The sequence below is a fragment of the Chamaea fasciata genome, unplaced genomic scaffold, assembly GCF_029207755.1.
Source record: "Chamaea fasciata isolate MVZ Bird 193981 ecotype frontalis unplaced genomic scaffold, bChaFas1.0.hap1 SCAF_23, whole genome shotgun sequence".
NCBI classification, from domain to species: Eukaryota; Metazoa; Chordata; class Aves; order Passeriformes; family Sylviidae; genus Chamaea; species Chamaea fasciata.
The window spans coordinates 3,820,830-3,841,585 of NW_027094108.1; the positions used below are offsets into that span (position 1 = coordinate 3,820,830).

The following is a 20,756-nucleotide window of genomic DNA, read 5'->3' on the forward strand; positions in this document are numbered from 1 at the left end:
CATCAGGCTGCAGATTTTGTGTCATCCACAGTGCTTAACCCATTAATCTTGAAAATCCTCCAAAACAATGACACACAGATTTCCTAGGTTTCTATTTATACCGTCAACTTTTTCTTATGCCTTTTTATCCAAAAATTAATGCAGTTTTTATTGCTGTCATCACTCATTTTGCCTGCGCTCCACGTGCTGGGCTCCCAGGGTCTGTTTCACCCCAGCAGTGTTTCTCTGCCACTGTGGTCCCTCTCAGTGCCCATGGGGACAGTCCCTGCTGTCTCTCTGAGGCCAGAAGCTTGCTCAGTGTGTGGGTCTCCTTCATCCCAGCTGACCAAGTTAGAATATCCAGCCTCAAAACATCCATCCAGAGTCAGATTCCGATGCCCTGCCACCACGGAAAAAAAGAAGAAAAATCTAAGAAATCGCCTTTGCATCCTGTGTGCTTTTTGAATTCTGTGAACTGTTAGGATTTTTTTTAATGGTTTGCTGAAATGTTGAGAACCATTTTCATGGAGGTGGGAGGCTTTTGTGTGATTCATTATTGACGGCTCTAGAATTATCCACAAGGATAGCTCTTGTTAGAGAGGGAGGGCAGCGCTCCCGCCTGCTGTGCACCACGAGCTGCACAGAGCCTGGCACTGGGGTTTGTTTTAATCAGAGCAAAGTTTCGATTGACTCCACAGCAAATCGGGGTGGGAAGCAAGTCAGGGGCTGCTGGAATAGATTGATATGTATCTCACAAGGTGCTATGGATGTCCCTGGCTGCTGGGAAGGCTGCTCCAGCAGCTCCAGACCAGCTTTCCCATCCTCACTGGGAAGCAGGTTGGACTGGGAGATGCTGCACCTCACAAGCTGCTTTCTGGAGTGGGGGGACTCTGAGTCAGCAGAATTGAACACTGCAGACCTTTCCATGCAGCCCCCAGTGCCATGTGCCAAGAGTCACTGTCAGGGCAGCTGTTCCCCAACCCCCGGGAGGGATTTAAATGTTAAGCTTTTCTTTGGATTATTTTCTGCAGGGCTTTTTTCCTCCTCTGTTTTTCCTCCCTGCATTTCAGTGTGTGGAATGTACCCTTGACACATTTTAAAAACATTATTAATCTTTGTCATTTGTGTTTTAAAAATAACTCGGTGATAGCAGCCAGTCCTTAAATCCTGTTTAATTCAGGCCGACCTTGTGAGCAGTGATCCTGGGGAGGGGGGGACTGCTGCAGCCTCCCATGTGCTCACCAAGTGTGCACGTCCAGCAGCACGGGCACCCCTCTGTGCTTGGGGTCTTTGCAATTAAAACCAGTTTTGTGTGTTTGGGTTGGCACTGGGCTTGGTTTCCAACCAAAAAGTTTTAACGTACTGGAAGTGTGGTTTTTTGTCCTGCAGAAAGAATGCTTCAGCATTGCTGATTTCAGTTAATCAGAGAAGCAGAAATCATTAAAAAAAAAAAAAACCCAAACAAGAAGAAAAGAAACAAACTACATTTTGGCATTTTGCTGTCTAAAATATCTGACAGCAATTTTTTCAGTTTACAAACACAAGGTTTTCAGTTGAAATACCCAGGAGATAAACCATGGAAAAAGAGAGGAACGTGTTTTATTTGCCAAAAAATAAAAATACCATGGAGGGAGGATTCAAAGGCGGCCCCCAGACCAGCCCTGTGTCGTGGTGCTGAGCACTGTTGGCTGTGGCCATCCTTGGGTGGAGGTAGCACGGCAGGGGCAGTTAGGGAGGGGGTTCTGTGACCTGTAGCAGTGCTTACAATGCTGACACTGGGTTGCCACAATGCTGTGTCGTGTGTCACCAGCCCCAGAACAACGTCTGTCCTCCATTCGGGGGTCACGCGCTGCTGCCCCATCCCCAGCCCGGCCTCTTGGGATGGTTCCTCCACTAACCTGACTCTGCTTTCTCTCCTTTTGTGTCCCCAGTGCCTGTATGGCTGCTATGTCCATTCCTCCATCATCCCCACGTTTCACAGAAGGTGCTACTGGCTTCTGCAGGTAGGATGACAACGAGTTCTCTCTCTGGGGTCACCTGGTCGAGCTGCCGCAGCCGCATTCCGCTGCTTCGGGGGGGGGGTCAGCGTCCTGTGTTTTACTGTCTGGGGGATTTTGTTTGTCTGAAAGGGAGATGGGTCTTCTTTAGTTGTATGTCTCTGTTTGGAGGGATTATATATTTTTCTCTAGCAATATGGAGCTGGTGCCAGCTCATATGTTCTCTAAACATGGAGTTGGCTCAGGTGAGACTTTCTGGAGGTTTCCGGTTGTCTTGTTCCATCCTGAAGCAAGGCAGGAGCTGGAGAGACGAATGCTGCACAGGCATGCCTTGGTGTGGGAGAGACATCAGCCCTGGGCTGTGCTTGACTTTGAGGAGAGCCCTGGGGCTGTGTTTGAATTTGGGGTGAACCTTGGAGCTGGCCCTGCGGTGCCCTGCTTTCCTCCAGTGAGATGTTTAGTCTCCAGGGAATATTTCGAAGTCACTCAGTGATTTTTCTTCTGGCTGTTGTGGGAACAGCAAAGTCCCAGGAGGAGTCAAGCCAAATTTTCCTCTTATTTACACAGGGTTTGGGCAGCTCCCCTGGGGCTGTGGGGGTGTGCAAAGGATCTCATGTGTGAGTTTTCCCGGGGGGTGTTTGCTGACCCCACCTTTGAGGAGCTTTTCACATGCTTGACTGGTTACCGTGGTGTGCAAAGTGGAAGCAATTTGTTTTCTTTCATTATGAAATGGCACTTGACACATACTGTAAAAATATTGTTTTAAAGATTAAACTCCCATGGTCCTGAAAACAAACAAGTCTGAGGAAAGTGACATCTGTTTCTAGAAGCAAATGGAAAATAATTCCTGTTTCTCCCTGGTTTTGCAATTGCACTTCCATATTAAAAAAGAAGAAACTGCTACTGTCACTGGGGCAGGACAGACCCTTCACAACCCACAGAGGATAGTGCCCACACCACAGACACAATCAAAGAAAACACGCAGCAGATGTCACCCTCTTTGTGATACCTGTGTGTTCTCAGCTCCATTTGCATCTGTGGCATATAAATGCTGCGTGCAAGGAAAGAGGAGATGCTTGGCTGCAGTGGTGGGAGCAGCACTGCACCTCGCAGAGAATTGTGGCTCCTCTGAAAACACAGCATGACTGCATCAATCCTGTTCTCTTATGGGCTGTGCTTGTCCTCCTCGAGAGCTCCTGGCCCCATAGGTCACCTCTCTTCTCTTTGTTTTTGAGCTTTGTATTTTTTTTTTGTTGTTGTTGTTGTGATGTGCTCCCTAGAAGTGCTGCTGGCCCTGGCTGCTGTGGCACTTAGCCAGCATCTCCCTGATGGGTTGCACTGCAGCACTGTAGGATCTCTGAGCTGTTCCCCAGGCTCTGGCTTCTTCACGTTCACAGGGTGTGCATCAATGTTTAGTCATTTTCTTTGCTCTGGTAATCACTTTTTGTCAAGAGGATGGGAAGTACATTTCTTAGAAGCCTATTTATAAAATGTGCTGCAGGATGTCTCACTGTGGCTGTGGTAGACTGGTATTCCTCAACAAGGACACGCTGTGCCTTGGCTGTGGGAGGAAGAGGGGTCTGTGATTCATGGCAGCATCTCCCAGGCACAAACGGGCATCCTTCAGTCATGCGCTCAAGGTTATGCAGCCGGCAGAAAGGAGCTGGCCAGGAATAGATGACGCTTTTCTATCGGCTGCACAGTGCTTGTGTTCAGCTCCACGGTGAATTCAGGAGCGCTGACACCAGAGAGACAGAAGGTATTTTGTGCATCTCCATCAGAAGCTTTCACTTCAACAGCCCCGGTAAATGAGTTTGGTATTCAAAAATAGGTATAGCCAGGGCAATGTGTAACGTTAAACTCCAGCAATATGTTTGGCTTTAGAGCTCACAGAGGCATGTGGGTGGCTTTTCCTTGGTTTGGGGAGACATTCAGCACCTTCCTGGGACTCTCTCTGTACTCTCTCTGTGCAATGTCTAGTCAATGGGGAGTAAATACAATTAGTCTGCAATTCTGTCTGTGTTTTATGGGATGATCTTCCTCCAAATCCTGTTGTCAGGTTAGATATCAATTAAAAATCCCCACACAATTGTTTTCTGCATCACATTTTCAGCATAAAGGCCAGGACTCAAACCAGCCACAAGGACTCAGTCTTTCTCGTGCATTTACACAGCGCCGTAGACATTAATGACATGGTTATGTCTGATTTCTTACTTTAACAACTTTGTGTTGTCATTTATGATTGACATGATGTGCCTGCTCCCTGCAGACTGGTCAGAAGGATGAGAAGTGAGAACCAATCATCTGGAGTTGCATGATGCAGTTTTCTGGGTCTCTGCTAGAAGTTCTCAGGCTGTCAGCAGCGACCGTGGTGCTGGTGGCTGTGGCTGGGGTCTGCTGCATGGGGCCTCCACCTCCTCTCTCTTCTGAAGGGGTGTCACGTTTTTGAGACATTTCAAGCTCTCTTGATAGCGGATTTTAAGTGCTGCCTTACCCCAAAGACCTTTAATATTTGTAATAGGTGTTGTAATTGCCAAGCCGGCATTGACATGTTCCTGCCGGACATGATCCAGACCTGGGCACTGGCAGCCTCTTGTGTGGATGTTCTCTTGGACACTCATTCTTGGGCCTGAATGAAGAAAGCATGCCCAGGGTGATGGTTTCCTACATTTGGTTCTCATACTTTTCTTTTGATTATCTGATCTCTAGAAATATGAGATGATGCTCTGAGTGACGCAGTCAGAGAACAAGATGGGGATGAGGACACAGGTGGCCTCTTCACTGGTTGCTGGGGAAGACACCTCAGCAGAACTTCAGTTTTTTTTGTTTTGCATTATCTGTTTGCTTCTGAGAAGATGCAGAGCCCTGGCTGTCCACAGTTCACTGAGTGTGAAGCAGGGCTGCTGAAACCTTTTTTGAGATGTGAGGGATGGCAGGTCCCAGCCTCCTGCAGAGGCTTTGGCACAGCTGTGAGTCTGAGCGTGTTGGTTTGTCATTGGCAGGACTCAGCCTGCCCATATTAGACCTTCAGCATAGTACCAGATTTTGTGTCAATGGAAAAAGAAGAAGAAAACCCCCTGTTTGTACTCATCCTGAGTAATGGAGGGGAAATGTGGATTCTCAGACAGGGCTGATTTTCAAACATTGGCACAGCTGAGCAGGGAAATTCAGTGTTCCCTTCTGCGTGTTGGAAATTGGCACCCCAGGAACTGAAAATTAATCTGGCTGCCAGGCTTCCGGGCAGGCTGCTGCTTGCCAGGGTTAGGGAGGCAGGCTTTGCCTTCACCCGTGGACTGCCATGGGCCCTTGCTCACTGTGCTGCACAGCTGGAGATGCTGAGCTCCTCAGATGCTCATCGTGTTCCACCTGTAGCAGGTGCTGATGTCTCCTTTAGTGCTGGTGGTCAGGTGCTATGGGGATGGGTGGGGATACAAATTTTAAAAGTGTTGCCCATTTTCTTAATTAAGAAGTACATAAACTGTGCTATAGGATCATGCAAAAAAACTTGTAAATTTAGACCTCTTGGCCAGTTGAACAAATTAAGACTAACAAGCCTTGGAGAGAGGTATGTCGGCAGAGAGCTGGTTCACATTGCACATGCATTAACTGCTCAGTGAATAATTCAGAACTGGTGCAGAAGAGTGTCAGTGGCACTGTTCTGGCAGGTGAGCCAAGGAAGTAGAGTGGGATGCAGGCTGAGCTAGGCAAGCACAGGGACACACAAGAGCTCCACAGAGCCCTGTTGTAAATCCAGCGTTTGCAGTAATTGCTGAAATGTGATAATCCAGTTCTCTGGGAGCCTGGGGGAAAACTGCATTTCATCTTTATTGCTCACACACTCACAGGATGCTCCCAGCAGCCATGGCAGTCATGGAATACGTTTCTGTAGGATAGGAAATGGCAGGGGAAGGTCAGGGACATCAGCAGTCATGCCAGGTGTAAAATCCAGGCAGGGTGTCTGTCACAGAAGGAGCAAGTGGGAGGTGCTGAGGGGGCACTGGTGGTGGGCAGTATTTGGGTAGTGGTCTTTAATTACTGTTCCTGCTGTTCTGTGTGCACCAGCTGTGCCTTGCAGAGTGTGTGTAAGCACTGATTGAATGTCAAAGGGTTTTGCAATATTCTCTCTTTACTCTTGTTTTTTCCTAAATTCTTTCTTCTGATACGCTTGAATATTCAGCAGTTAGTTACTATGAATGTCTGCGCTGATGCTTGATGTCCCCTGAGTGTGTTCCCTTCCTAAAATACATCTTATCTGAAAGCTGTGGGCAGAACATATCGAGACCTAAAAATCATATAAAACATTTTACCTGACATCTGTCACTGTCCTGCATAAATTTAGTGTTTATTCCATTTTTTTTTTGCCTTGTTTTTCCATTATGCCTTAAACAAGAGGAAGCCCTTTCCATTTCTTTTTGATAGCACCCCATCAGAGTAGCATTTCCCTCTCTGATTGCTTGTGCTGCGCTGCGTCAGCAGCATCTCCCGCGTCCCTGGCTGGAGCAGCGACAGACAGCTTGAGGATTTGGGGCTTTTTCAACATAAATTGGACGCATTACAATCTCATAAAAATTCTCAAGACTTTTGCTTAGTAATGGGTTTTTATTTTTCATTTGGGTGAAATAAAAGTGGCTGGGCAATAAAGCACAGAGGATGCTTAGCTGGGCACATGGGCGCTTAGCTGGGTCCTGTATGTTGGGGGTGGGGTGTGAGCGAGGCCTTGGCACAACGAGCCTGTGCATTTTTGCTGTTGGGATTATAAACTGTTGCTGCTATGCTGGCACGTTTTCCCAAAGTATATTTTAGCCTGTGTGATGAAATTTAGTGGTATAGAAGTCCAGCAGAGCATGGTCTGTGGTACTGAACCATTGCCAGCATGGCTGCGTGTCCCAGGCAGGCTCGGGACACAGGTGGGTGTTCACAGAGCACACTTGTGCAGCAGCTGTGCTTTACCTGCTTTGGTTCCTGTCCCCAGTGCCCTCTGTGCATGTGAAGCTGTGCTGGAGAGGACACTGTGTGTGGGGAGACCAAACAGCCGTTCCAGGAGAGCAGAATTGTCTTCTGTGTTGATTTAGCTCTGAGCTGCAGCAGCAGAGGTGCTTTTGGTACCAGACGTCGGCAGGATGCAGCAGTCAGTCCTCTTGTGGTATCACTTGGCTTCACGATGCACAAGCATTTTCAGAAGATGAGGAAGTCGTGGATACTCTTTTCATGCTTCCTTAACATGCCTCTGACTTGATCTCTCTGAAGGATGCTCTCTTTTCCTCCTTTCATCTCACCAGCTCTTCTGAAGGCACTGTGCTCATTGCCGTGTCTCTGCTGCCGTGCAGTCACTTCAACAGCCATGTCTCAAGTCTTCCCATCATGTTTTTCAGGGTTCATTAAAGATCTGAAATACTCGTGGAATTGGTGGAGCTGTGCAAAAACTATTGCTCAGTCCAGCTGAAATTCCAAGGGTTCTGTGAACTCTTTTGTAATAATTGTTCAGTTTCATTATCTTGATTTTTCTTTTTTTTTTTTTTTATTTGGTCACATGCCTAACATACAGTCTTCTGAAAGTGAATTTCAGAGAAACCATGTAAGAGAACAAAGGATCCTGTGCATCGTCCTCCCAACCACCCTGTGGAGTGTCACAGAGAGCACAACCTGTGTGCTGCTGGAGGAAGGACAAACTCTGGGGCCCTGTTTGCTGGGACAGCCACCTGCATTTGCAGCCATCCTCATATGCAAGAGGGCAAAAATAAATCAGGATTTTGCTTCAGTGAAAAATATTTTCCATGACAGAAATCTACAGCAGATAACATGGGGCTGTGGCTTGGGCTGGACTGTGCCTGCATCTGCCTGGATCCCTGTGGACCAGAGGCTGCAGGGTGGTGAAGTGGGGCTGCGGGAGCAGCTGCACGAACCCTCTGCTGATGTTCCATGAAGGGGAGGCAAAGAGGATTACAAATGAACTGGTGTGTCAAAGGCTGGAAACGTTTTAGCAGGAGTGCTTTATCTTTTGTAATGTTTTTGTAAATTATTTATTAACACACTTGCTGCATTTTCTTGAGAAATTGGGTGGAAGAGCAGAATGTATAGACGGTGGATTATATTCCAGAAGAAAGACGCCTGTGATTAAAAAACAGTTTCCAACCCTTTCAAACACATAACTTTATTTTAGACAAGCCGGCTTCTATTTTTGTACGGCTCTCTACCATTTTAAAGAAAATCCCGGATTTGTTCCCTAGATATATGAGGAGACTGACGTTAATGCGAGCAAACTAAAAAGCAGTCAGAGTGCTTTAGTTGTTGCTTAAATAATCTGTTGTCATTTATAGAAGAGATGCGTTTCCCAAACTGCCGGGGGATGTGCCTGGGTTGCTGATCAAGAGAAATTCTGGCAGGGGCGACGGAGAAAAGGCCAAAACACGTCCAACACCCACAGAAAGGGGGAGCGGGTTTTGTGCTTTCAGCTCTTGATGGAAATGATGCCCTGTTTGTCCTGGGTGCTTGACCCAGGGGAGGGAAGGCATTGGCTCTGTTCCTCCTCGGGGCTGCAGCCCTGCCCTGCACCATGACATGGTTGGGGGGCTGCCACAAAGTGGCTTCTTGTGCCTCATCCAGCAGCTCAGCGTGAACGGGAGCCCCTGCCTTACCTAAAATGAGCGTTTCCCCCTGTGGCTGCAAAGGGACCCGACACCAGGGGTGAGTCGGGGGCGCCCGGGGACCCTGCGAGCAGCCTGCTGTCAGCGCGGAACATCAGCATCTCAGCAGGGACGCCCAGAAGTGACACAACTGGAAGCAGGATTACTTTTGCTCCAGTGGCCACCCCTGTGTTCTCTCGGGAAGACCCCACAGAGCGAGGCTGTCATCCCTGTGATGCTGCTGCAGCTCAGGCCAGTGATGCTGTCACCGAGACATCCTCTCGGCGGGGATCGCAGCCATGCGGCAGCGCAGCTCGGCTGGAAACCAAATCAAACCACAGGCTCCAAGACACTTATTAATATGCTCTGTATACTGAGGATTAGGCTTTTGGTGACACTTAAATTGAATTCTAATGCTATTTTGAAATATATAATACGCTGAATTTACTTCACCTCAGGTTTGAGTTAATGGTTTATTAAATTATGCACTTTGCAGTGGTGAAGCTGTTTCCCGGTGTAGGACACCGAACCTTGCAGGAGCAATGCAGTGATTCTGCTGAGCTCATCCACATCCTCCCTGGTCAATTATTAGGTCTGCAGGTGTCGGTGAATGTATTATACCGTTGGCTGGAGTTTCACCCTCACTGGAGAGTTATAATTGGGGCTTGAGTTGGGAATTCTGTAGTGAAGCAAATTACAAATTGAGTTTAGAGATCTGGAGTTCGTTCTGGTGTGGGCAGCAGAGGACTTGGAGCAGATGCTGCCAAGGCTAAAGTCTCTTTTTCTAATGCGGGCTATTTTTTCCTTTAATACGCAGTGTTTTGGCCTGCAGTGAGTTACCCTTGTATTTTATCTGTTAAGGAACACTTTTGTAAGTCTTTTGGATAAATCACTTCCCAGGTGCCTGCAGTTTGAATGCTCTTCCTTCTATCCTCTGCCTTTGTAAGCATCTTGCTTATTACCCCGGTTGCTTTTTATTCTCAAAATACTCTTATTTCTGAAGGAGTCTCTATTCCCTTTCTATCAACTGGCTGCCTCAGCTGTCACTGACGTCTGTGCTGCCCTGGGTTAATGAAGCTGCGATGCCTCTTGTATCTCACACTGCCTCAGTGGTGTGAAGTAAAGGCTCTCCATCCCTGTCACCTCCTGCAGCTGCCACCTGCATCCTGCCACCTGATCCCACCTGGGATGCATCACTGCATCCCTCTCTCCACACCCATGGAGATGTCTTGGGTCAGACCAGTCAGAAAGTGGCTGTTAGACCCATGAATGTATATATGGTGCACTACCCTTAGTGAAAGGCAGTAAAGGTTGTTAAAAAGAGCCCAAGTTCGTGGTCTGCACTATAAAATGCTGTGCTCACCTCTGAGGCTGTGGAAATGGTGTGTAGTGACCACAGCCTTAGTTCTCTGTGAGATTATGCAACGATCTTCTTTAGCGTATTAATGAAGGGGCAAAAGCCAGAGGAGAAGGACCAATCTAAATGGCTTTTGCTTCTGAACAGGCGGTGTTCCTAAGGGGATCGTTTTCTGTGTCAAGGAAAAAGTGCACAATTTTTATCACCGTACTTTTTTTTCCATTAAATGTCAGCTTTGCCTCTGTTCCTCGTGCTGCCGTGGGGCGTGTATCGTATGGCTGTCTGCTGGCTCATGCTGCTTATTGGCCATGGGCAGCACAGTAGGCATGACAGAGTGAAATAGAGGTTGAAGTTTTTATAAGTTTTAAGTCGCTGTAAAATCTCTTCTTCCCAGGAAAGTAGATTTCCCAATAATGTAACCAGGACAAAATAAGTCTGTTGGATTCAATGTGTCTTCATATTATTCCCCTTGTTTTATGGGAGAAGGGAATGGCTGCTCCCAGTTGTCCCCACAGTGTCCCCACAGCTGTCCCCACATGGTGCTGCCCGGGCCAGAGCGATGGCACACACACCTCTGCCCTTCTGCTGAGCTCTCATGGCAGTCACCATTCAGGTGAGTGATCACAGGCACTTTCTGCAGGAGAAGGGAGAGTGGAGGCTGCTGGGCTTTTCACCATTCTTCAATTATCCTTCTTTGTGGCACTCTTCAAAAGCTGGCGTCAACAGTTCCGTCATCGCAGTCCTTATTTCTGAATGCAGAACACTGGTGTTTATTCCTCCCTATAACTTAGATTTGAGTCACTTTCTGTAGGGATTTTGCTGTTTTCAAGACACAGCCCTGGTGTCTGAGTGTTCTGGGGTGCAAGGACCTTGTCAGGTTGGTTCAGCCAAGCATCTCAGAGTCTTTCAACCCCCGTTGACCAGCACAGACACACTGTCTCTGTCTGGTTTTGTAGTGTCCGTCTACAGATACGTGATGACTGTCTGAAGCATACCAGTCAAATTTTGCTCATCTCATACTTCTGCATTTCCTGGAGCTGTCCTGCTGGGAATTTGCTTTACACGCCTAGGGTAAAACTTTATAGAAAAAGGTATCCTCATGGAAGATCCATCCCCTCCTTGGCCTGCAGTGGAGAATGGAGCCACGACATCAATTCTGCCATGAAAAGCCTGAGTGAGGCTGCAGATCCAGCCCCAGCTCCTCCCACAGCTCTTGGCACTGGCACAAAGAGCTCCAGCGTCAAATGCTGTTCTTCTTTTGGGTTTATTGAACGATAAATCCATCACAAAAATGTGCAGAAAGAAAAATGAGTGCAACATCTCTCAAGGTCACTGGTTCCGCGGAGGAGACGTGACTGCGTGGTGCGTCCTGTGGCACAGCAGACACACGTGTCATGGGATCAACTCCAAGTCCCGTAGCTATGGTCCTTTTAATGAAAAAATGCAGCAAATACTCCCTGTAACCCGCTACCTGGGCAGTGCAGCACTCTGATAAACAGTAATTATAACTATTATGGGATGTCATCTCCTCTCTGTCATTTATTGACCTTTTCTTCAGTGTAATTTTCTTCTCAGGGGTCCAGGTAGCTCAATATCCAAGGAAGAACTGCCACGTGAGCATCTGGGCAATACAGCCACCAAGACCTGCTCAAGGGCTGAAAGGTGCTCGATTTTAGCCTTGTTTAAAGTTTACATTATAATGAATAATCTGGAAGCCTCTGAGAGTTTTTTTCTGAGTTCACCTTGTAGTTGTTGGGGGGAGAATACGTTAAAAGTGTTGGGTGCTGGGATGCTGCTAGAAGAAGTGGACTAAAATAGCTTTTCTGTTTTTAATAGCATTTCAGATCCTAGAGCCTTTTCAAGCTCAAAGTGACCCGAAATTGCTTGTACAGTGAGAAACATCATCCTTCCAGGGAACTAGCCCCTCATTTTTGGGTTTTGTAGAATCAAATAGAAAATCCATTGCAGCTTCAGAAAATAATGTGATTAAGTAAGTTTTGGAGGGGCAGCTCTGAATTTGGGAGAAGAGGTGGTGTCACGTTTGGGTTTTAACAACAGTTTGCTGAAATCATGTGAATTCACATTGCCAGCTAAGAATATCAATTGCTTTAAAATGTCACCTTCTTCACAGCTTTACTCTATGTAAAGCAGACCTGGGCATTGCTTTCAGGCGTGGCAAAGGGGAGATAATGTGACCCCCTCCCCATAACCTTCAGGCAGAACATCCCTCCCCTGAGCTCCCCAGTGCCCCAGTGCTGCGGGGACTGGGGCTTCGTGGGCTCCAATTCCCACCCTCCCACTTGGGTTCCATGGGAGGAGGGAGAGGATGTGGAGTGGGCTTGATTAAAAAGTGCTTTTGCTTTTTCTCCTGAAGGATGTTTGCAGTGAAAACTGTACGTGAAATTTATACTCCTCTCATATGATTCTGACTGGTTTTAGTGCACAAATTCTCAGAAGAAAATGTATTCAATAAAAATTTGATGTGGAACTATAGCTCAGCAGAATCTTTTTTAAGAAATCCAGCTCTGGGATATTTATTTTGTATCTAGTTTCAGTTTTAGTGCCTATTCCTCCTGCAGATGCCCTCGTTAGCCTGCTAACAGCTCATGAAGAGTTCAGCCTCTCTCCTGCCCCCGTTCTGGGCATTCCTGCAGCGCCTGTGGGGAAGGTTTGGGGGGAAGCACAACTGTGTGGAATGCTACTTAAGGCTGCTGCTGTTGGCTTTTTCCATTAGTAAATCCTGCTTTTTGTTCATGAGGAACGCAGAGGGCTCAGGGCTCAGTAAATTAGGGGGGCTGAGCCTGAGGTAGGTAAAATGTTGCCAGGCTGGTGGACAGTGATGTGGCCGACAAGAACGTGGTGTGGTTGGCTTGTAACAAGTCTGCTGGGAAATAGTTTTAGCAGGAAAAGTGCGATAAATCTGGATTTAATTCTCTTTTGATGCTCAGCTTGCAAAAGGAGATGGTTTAGGGGAGGCAGGAAAGGAATCCAGGATGGCCACAATGAGAATTGCAGGGTAGACCTGGGAACCCGCAAAGCATCGCTCCTTGTGGGGAATAATACAGTCCCTTTGGGCTGTATCAGGATGTGACCCCAGTTTCTGGGATGGATTAGTGTTTGTGTGTAGGGGAGAAGAGACAGAATTCTTTCCAGGCTTTGGAGCAAGTAGTAGTGATGAGTGAAATCCTCACTGGCCTCCTAATTTCCAACCTTTGTTCCAAATGGTTCCTGTTTCTCTCCCTAAATTGCAATCTTGTCACTTCCTGAGACAGGTGTTTGTCCCACTGCCTCCTCCCACCTTGTGCTGGCAGCGGTGTCCCGGGGCTGTGGTGCCTGGAGAGGCACAGAGTCACTCTTCAAACAGAAATCCCAAGGCTGAATCCTTTGCTCAGTGTTTCAGGGGCACCAGAAATATCTCAAACAGGTTTCTGGTCCACTGCCCCCTGAATCACCGCCTCCTCAATGCATTTTAATGCAAAGCTGGAGCCTCAAGGCAACCGAGAGCTTTTTCCTAAGGTTTAGTGATAAACTTGTGTCTCCTGTGAGTGAGCAATCTGCTGCTTCACCACTTCTTTCAATTTAGAAGGGAGTACACTGAAGCTCTCTTGCAAAAACATTTATTGTATCAAGCAAAACTGGAGGGTTTGGGTTCTACTTCTCTCATAAATTTTTTTTTCTTTACTTCTAGTGTTCTCACATCAGATTTTCCCTGGAAAAATACTACCCAGAAGCATGGAAAATGGCATATGGCTCTGTGAAATATACCCCCATCCTAGGATACACCATGTTTTTATTTTGTGACAGTCCAAGATTCAGTGTGTGGCCTAAATATTGTGGCATCCTATTTTATTTTTGAATTGTTGGATGGACTAGACACTATAGCTCATGGACAACACTACCATTTTTCCCTGTGGTTTACCCTTTTTCTAGATTACTGTCTCTAAGTTTCAAAATGGAACAGGATTTCTCCCTGGTTTATAAATTAGGGCCATATTCCAGCAGCACCCAGTAGTGCTACCATATTTTAGATAGTGTCAGGGTTTCTATTATAAACCTTATTTTTCAGAGGTTTAGAGCTGAGCCATAAAAATTGGCTGTGTGTATGTATAACAGCTGCAGCTCTGCCATGCAGAGCGGGTGCTTGCATGTAATTCCTGCAAGCAGAACAAACCACACTTCCTACATGCATTTATACATAGAGCTCTGTATAATTGTATTAAAACTCAGTGTGAGATGGTGCTAAGTTTTTATTTCAAAGTTAACTGCTTGGGAGTCATGAAATGCTCCCTTTGGCAGGGGTGTGGGAGAGCTGCCAGAGGGCTGCTGGGTCCCAGGGGGTTCTGATCTGTCGGGGCAGGGTCAGGTTTCCTTGAACCAGAGCTGTGAGACAGGACATAGCCTTTCTCGGGGCTGAATAACAGATCTGCTGATGGTTTTTGCATACCTGGAGAGATTAGCTTAGTCACCAAAGTATATCTGGCTGAGACAATAAAAATTGGCCATAAATATCTCTGTTGTACCAAAAGAGACCCTGAGAATGGAATTGCAGCCAGGCTGTCCCTCCCGGAATATCTACAAGCCTTACACGGCTGTGACCGTGTGTCATCGGTGGGTTTTCTTATGTTGACGTATGAGGAAGATACCAACAGCCTCCTTTTAATAGCCCTGCATAACGCTCGCACCTGCCGCAGTATAATTTGCTGCATTTCCGCAAATAAACCGGCTGAAGGGAGTGAGGAATATCATCCCACAGTGCCCCGAGCTCCTGTCAGAGGAGACAAACTGGGGCTGTTTCTGCCCCAGCGCTGTGTGCAGCCATCACACGACTGTGAGCGTGTCCGTCTGCTGCAGCTCCAGCAGCCACCGGCACAGGGGTGCTACGGGTTTGCAGACACCCAGGTAACGAAGGACACAGATTCGAGCCAAATGTCAAAAACCAAAAAAATAAACCCCACACAATCTGCAAGTCGTTGAGAACCTCACTGCAGCTAGATGCGTCTTCCGTGACATTTTGGCTCTCGTTGGCTTTCCATCTGCAGGAGTTTTATGTCAATGTCAGACAGGCCTGTCTTTAAGCTCGTGTTTTTCTGTGTGATAAGGCATTCTGACCTTAAGTGCTGTTGGTCCGCGTTAATTCTCACCTCGAAATTCTGCCTGGTCAGATCTCTCAGGTGCTGTGGTGGAGAGCACAGCGCAGGCTGGTTCTGCTTTAAAAGTCTCATTGAATTCCTGCCAGGAGCACATTTTTATCATCTCCTCCCCAGGTGCTCCGTGGCATTTCCCATCTGAATTCAAACCTGAGCAGCAGCGTTGCGTTGGCTGTGTAAGACGCCACGACAGGGCATGTGGCATTATGGCCATGGGGGTGTCGTGCCCCTTACTCCACCTCCCTTCAGTGTGAGCAGAGCCTCAGCCATGTTCATGAACACACCTGCACAGCCTCGTTAATTAATATCATGTTTTACATTCTATTTTAATAAAGCCTTTTCATTACGAAGCTTGTTCCCATGGTAGGATAAATTGAAATTCTTTGCGAGAGCATTATAATTAAGCTGTGGCACAATGGATAGGGATGTGTGTATGGATAAAAATTGAAAGAGGAGAAATTTAGGTTAATGGAGGAGACTCTTTACTGGGGGGTGGTGAGACACTGGAACTGGCTGCCCAGGGAGGTATTGGGTGCTCCAACCCTGAAGGTGTTCAAAGGCAGGTTGGAGAGGGATTGGAACAACCTGGGCTAGCTGACCCTGCCCACGGCAAGGGGGAGTTGGGACTGGATGGTCTTTAAAGTGCTTGAACCCTTCCAAGTACTTAACATTCTATGATTCTGTGATTCTGTGCATCTTGCTTGGAAGTGTCTGTCTTAAGTGTCTCAGCAGCAGCAATAGCAGCAGGCTCGGGCAGTGCTCCTCAGCCTCGTGCCTCGGGGGACTTCTGCCCGAGAGGTACTGCTTCAGCCTCAGGTCATATTTCACAGGCTGGAGAAGTGGAAAACAACCTCTCCAAGGCAGCAGTTCCCCAGTTTTCAGCTCACTGGACGATTGCAGCTCCCAGACGTTCCCGTGGGTGGCTGGGGCAGCAAAAGGAAGCAGGTTTCAATGCTGAGGTCGGTTCTGCAAGTGATTCATTTACCATAGGCTGGAGCTGGGGGCTGTTTCCAGGCGGGGACAGAGAAGTGAGGGGTCTGCCAAAGGGAACAACTTCGGGGTGTTTCTTCAGTTTAGTGTAAAATACCAAGAGTGGCAATACAGGAGGTGAAATACTTTGTTATTTTAGGTCTGTTGTGCCTTGCTCCTGCAGTTTAAAAATCAATACACCTGGTGCATCCACAGCTGCTCATGATGGGGAGAGTTGCTTTAATGACTGTGAGGAAACAGGGGTTCACTGTGGGGTTAGAGCATCCCTTTCAAGAAATGCAGTTCAGCAAGAGGAGGCAATGAAGTTGTGTCAGAATTACTTGAGAATTTGGGAACAGATTTTTATTTTCTCTTTGACAAAAACTAGGGTTTATAAAAAGAGAGAAAGCCTGCCCGGGAGGGGCAGTTGAGTTCCTGCTGCCAACCTCAGGGACGCTTATTTACGAGTGGTGCAGCAAGGAGATGGAAATGCTTCATTAGCAAGCAGCAGTGCATGTTAGCTGGAGAAGATCCTAATGGAGTAAATTAGGAGGGAAACATCTGTTGCTTTCTGTTTTGGTTTTAGTGCTCAATCTGGTGCTAATCCTGGCCTTTTGTGACCTTTTTATATGTCCCCTCATCCTAAATATGAGTCATGTTTTGTTCATTAGCTGTAGATGTGCGTTGCACCTTTGAACAGAGTTCATCTCTACCCTCCTGGAGAGATTTGTTTCCTTCTTGTTTTCCTTTCTTCCCAAGACCTTGCAGGCAACATGTTAGAGATGGAGGGAAAGGAGAGGCAGTAAAAGCCTGAGCCATGGATATATAAGATGCAAAGTTATGGCTTCTTCCACCATTTGTATAATGATTTTATCATTAAAAAATGGCAGCTTACAACAGAAATTTTAAGTCTTGGTGGTTTATACAAAATTCATAGCATGTTCAGGAAAAAGTTTTTCTCACAGCTACATGTATAAATAGCCAGGTTTGGTGCAAAGAGAGTGCTGGCATGCAAAAATTTCTTTCTTAAATTGTAGTTTTTCCACCAACTGATATTGTAGTGGCAGACACAGGTCTGTTCTGCTGCTCCATGGAATCTGAGGAGCTCCCTTGTTAGCAGGGAGCGGGACAGGAGCTGGTGGGTGCTCTCCAAGGGTCTCCCCTATTTCCTGGGGAGGGGACAGGAACCACTGGGTGGTCTCTATCTGGCACAGGAATCATCAATGCTGCAGGTCTGAGCTGCTCAGCACCAAGTTTGCATTTGCAGAGTTTTGTTCAAGGCTTAAAACACTTGCTCAGATTAATGACCAAAAATGTCAAATGTGTCCACAGCTAATTATTCATTAGATGTGTAATTAGTGTAAGATGATCATGACATTTTACTGTTATTAATTTTTATACCCCAATAGGAATTAAATCAGGCTGCACTCAAAGAACAACAGTTGGAACTGGCACTGGAGATGCTGTTGTGGAGCTGGAGGATGCTCCCGCAGCGCTGCCCGGCTCCGAGGGAGCTTTGCTGCTGCTGGGTTTCCTGACATCAGTTCTTAACTTCCTGTTGTATCTCTGCTCTCAGTGGAGGGTTGCAGGATGCAGGCAGCCAGGCTGAGCCTCTGAAATACTAAGCCTAGTTGGCTCCATTAAAGTAACAATAAACTCAAAAAAAGGAAAGCCAAACGTTTTGAGTTCTCTTCATCAGAGACTGGCGGGTTTCTGGCTTTGTTGTCTTTTAATACCCCAAGAACAGATGCAGGTTGACAAGTGGCATCAGCCAAGGGACTCAGCTTTATAAGTTTGTGTTGAAGCAGGCTTGGAAGTAGCCAGCTGAAATCTAATTTGTAGCCAAGTGGAATAAATTGGAACTGATAGTTATTCAATTAATGGCATGGGCAGCAAGGTGAGGTCTCCTCTCAAAATAGCAGAATAAGGTTTCTTGTCAGGGAGGTTTGGGAAAATGGGGCACAGCACCAGGCTTTCTATCAAATCCAGCCATTAATCATCTGAGTAGTGGGAGGGAGATGTGATTATCATAGAGAGGCTCAGCAAAACAGTTGGAGTGAGCACTTCCCAAAATGGTGATGGAATCCAAGCCTGAGCCAGTGGACATGCCCGGGAGCCTGCCTGGAGCTGAGGATTCCCTGGGCAGCGTGGCATGGGAATGTATGTACCTCAGTCCTGCAGGAAGCAGCAGCAGGAGCAGGGGTGGGCTGTCCTCTACTCCTTGCTCCTCTTGGCACCTCTGGCATCCTGGGCATGGAGACTCAACCTCTTCTGTCACTCACCAGGAAGCAGAGCCCCTTTCACATCTGAAGACGTTGTCTTTAGGTGCTGAGGAGTTCTGTCAGAACGGGCAATTTGGGTGTCTTTTTAGTGCTTTTTGTGCATCTGGGGATGCAGAGTAGGGGGTTGACTCATGCATTCACCAGACTTCCTGCAAACTCCCATGCTGTGATGGCTCAGATCTCGGGATAACTGCACAGACCTTTGGATAACTGCACAGTGGTGAAGCTGCCACAGTTGTCTCCACCACAAGCAGACCAAGACATACAGAAAGGGTTTTTTTGTCTTTAATCAAAAGAAAAATTTCTTCCTATGCAAATGATGTCTGCAATAATATCAGCGTTGCCTCAGGTTTGCACAAGCTGAGTGAAAGAGAAGCTGAGTTTGTGGTTTTCAGCAGAATGGTTTTAACTTTTATCAGTTCAGTATGTAAGTAGGAAAGGAAAGCTCATTTCACTTGGAATAATGGAATCCTTTGGTTGCATTTAAGGACAGATCAAACAAATAATTTACCTGAAAAGTTCATGTGAGTTGGAAGATGACTGGATCCATGTGAACCATGGCTGCCATAGTGGAGCTGTGGGACCTGTGCTGGGCTCTGAGCAGCCTAAAGCAGCAGCAGGACACAGGAGCTTGTGTGAGAATGCAGGCAGTCAGTCAGACTTGTTTGGCACTGCAACTGTCCTGGCCACTGGGAATGGGTACAAGGGAAAATTTATGCAGATTAGCTCAGATATGGAGCTAATAGAACCACAAAGATGAGGTCTAAACTATGAAACATTTCTCAAGTTGTAATGCAAATACAGTGCAACATCTGTGGCCTTTCATTAAAAGCGAAGTTGCAGGAGTGAGATTTCACTCAGCAGCACTAATTTGTGCCTTTGAAATTATTAACAATTTGATATTGTGGCTTTCTCATTATAAACTTCAGTGGGAGAGGGGAATTAATTTTTCTGTGCTGTTAGAAGTTGTCAGAGGAGATCCCTCCCTTCCTGCGTAACCGGATCAGAAATTCCTCACGTACGTGGGTTGACCCTTTCCCTCTGGGGAACAGATTAATTGAAGCTGCACTCTCATTAAACTGGTGCTGCAGGAGAGGAGTGTAAAAATAATGCGAAGTAACAGTGGCAGGCCTGAAGGAATTTGTAGGAATGTTAAGCAAGGAAGAGGGAAATACATCAGGTGCTTTTGGATGGGGACTGCGAAGAGGAGGCTGCTGGTGGCATCTTTTCCACTTGTATGTAGGACATTTTTCTGTAATCAAGAGTATAAGGACATTCATAGGGTCTTCTTATTGCAGCAACGTCTCAGCCAGCTCTAGGTATGCTAGCTCTTCATCATCCTGCTAGGAAGCAGAAGGGGCACCAGGATGAAGAGTGGCGCTCTCTCTGCGCCATACCTTCTGGTCCCTTTGGAGCCTATTACCATGGAGCACCTTCCCTGCTCCCCCTTCTCCCCCAGCAGTGCCAGTGCACACCTGACAGCACACCAGGGATGAGTGGAACATAGACCAGTTCTCCTTCTCCCATTGCAGGGCAACCTGTTATCTTTGACTTAGATAAATGTCTGCTGAGAGAGAGGCATGAGTTCGGCTCACCAGACCCATCTGACAAACCCACCATGTTTCTGGCTGGTTTGGGTTTTGCTGATGAATGCTTCTCCCCACTTTCCTTACATCACACACAGAGCCAGCACCTCAAACGTTGTTTTCCTGGTGCAAACAACTGCCATGGCAAGGGGAGAAGCAGGTGGTGCAGGAGGAATGGGGCGTTGGGCGCTCGTGGCTGCTTCCTCTGGTACACAGGTGATGTGCTGAAGCCAGCCTGCACATCCTTTCCTCAAGCCATTTTCACTTAGTTTGGGATGCCCTGCTACCAATTCTGTTTAAAAAAAAAAAAAAAAAAAGTGCAGCTCCATTGTGAAGAAAACATTTTACACAAATTGGGAAATGAGAAAAGATGCAAGAGAGCTTCCCTGGTGCTGATAGCTCCTACCACCTTGGCTGATGGCAGACACTCATGGAGATGATGAGGGGTCTGGAGCATCTCTCTTACAACGTGAGACTTAGGAAGCTGGACCTGTTTGATCTAGAGAGGAGAAGACTGGGAGGCTATGGCATTAATGAGTATAAATGTCTCAAAGGTGGACGTCAAAAAAATGGTGCCAGACTGCTCTCAGTGGTGCCCAGTGACATGACAAGGTGTAATGGCCATAAACTAAACCATAAGGAGTTCTACCTCAACTTGAGGAAGAATTTCTTTCCATGGAGGGTGGCAGAGCACTGGAACATCTTCCCAGGGAGGGTGTGGAGTCTCTCTCTGGAGACATTCCAAACCCACCTGAATGCTTTCCTGTGTCACCTGCTCCAACTGACTCTGCCTTGGCAGGGGGGTTGGATGGGATG

At 47.1% G+C, this 20,756-nt stretch overlaps 1 protein-coding gene across 8 annotated transcripts in view; it reads left to right on the plus strand.

Moving 5' to 3' along the window:
• CAMTA1 (calmodulin binding transcription activator 1) overlaps positions 1 to 20,756 on the plus strand; it is a 235,888-nt gene that overhangs the window by 123,814 nt on the left and 91,318 nt on the right. For all 8 annotated transcript variants that reach the window (XM_066203207.1, XM_066203208.1, XM_066203214.1 and 5 more), the window contains one exon: positions 1,911 to 1,982. In XM_066203207.1, coding sequence (XP_066059304.1) covers positions 1,911 to 1,982 — 72 coding nt within the window. The remainder of the gene's footprint in view (positions 1 to 1,910; positions 1,983 to 20,756) is intronic.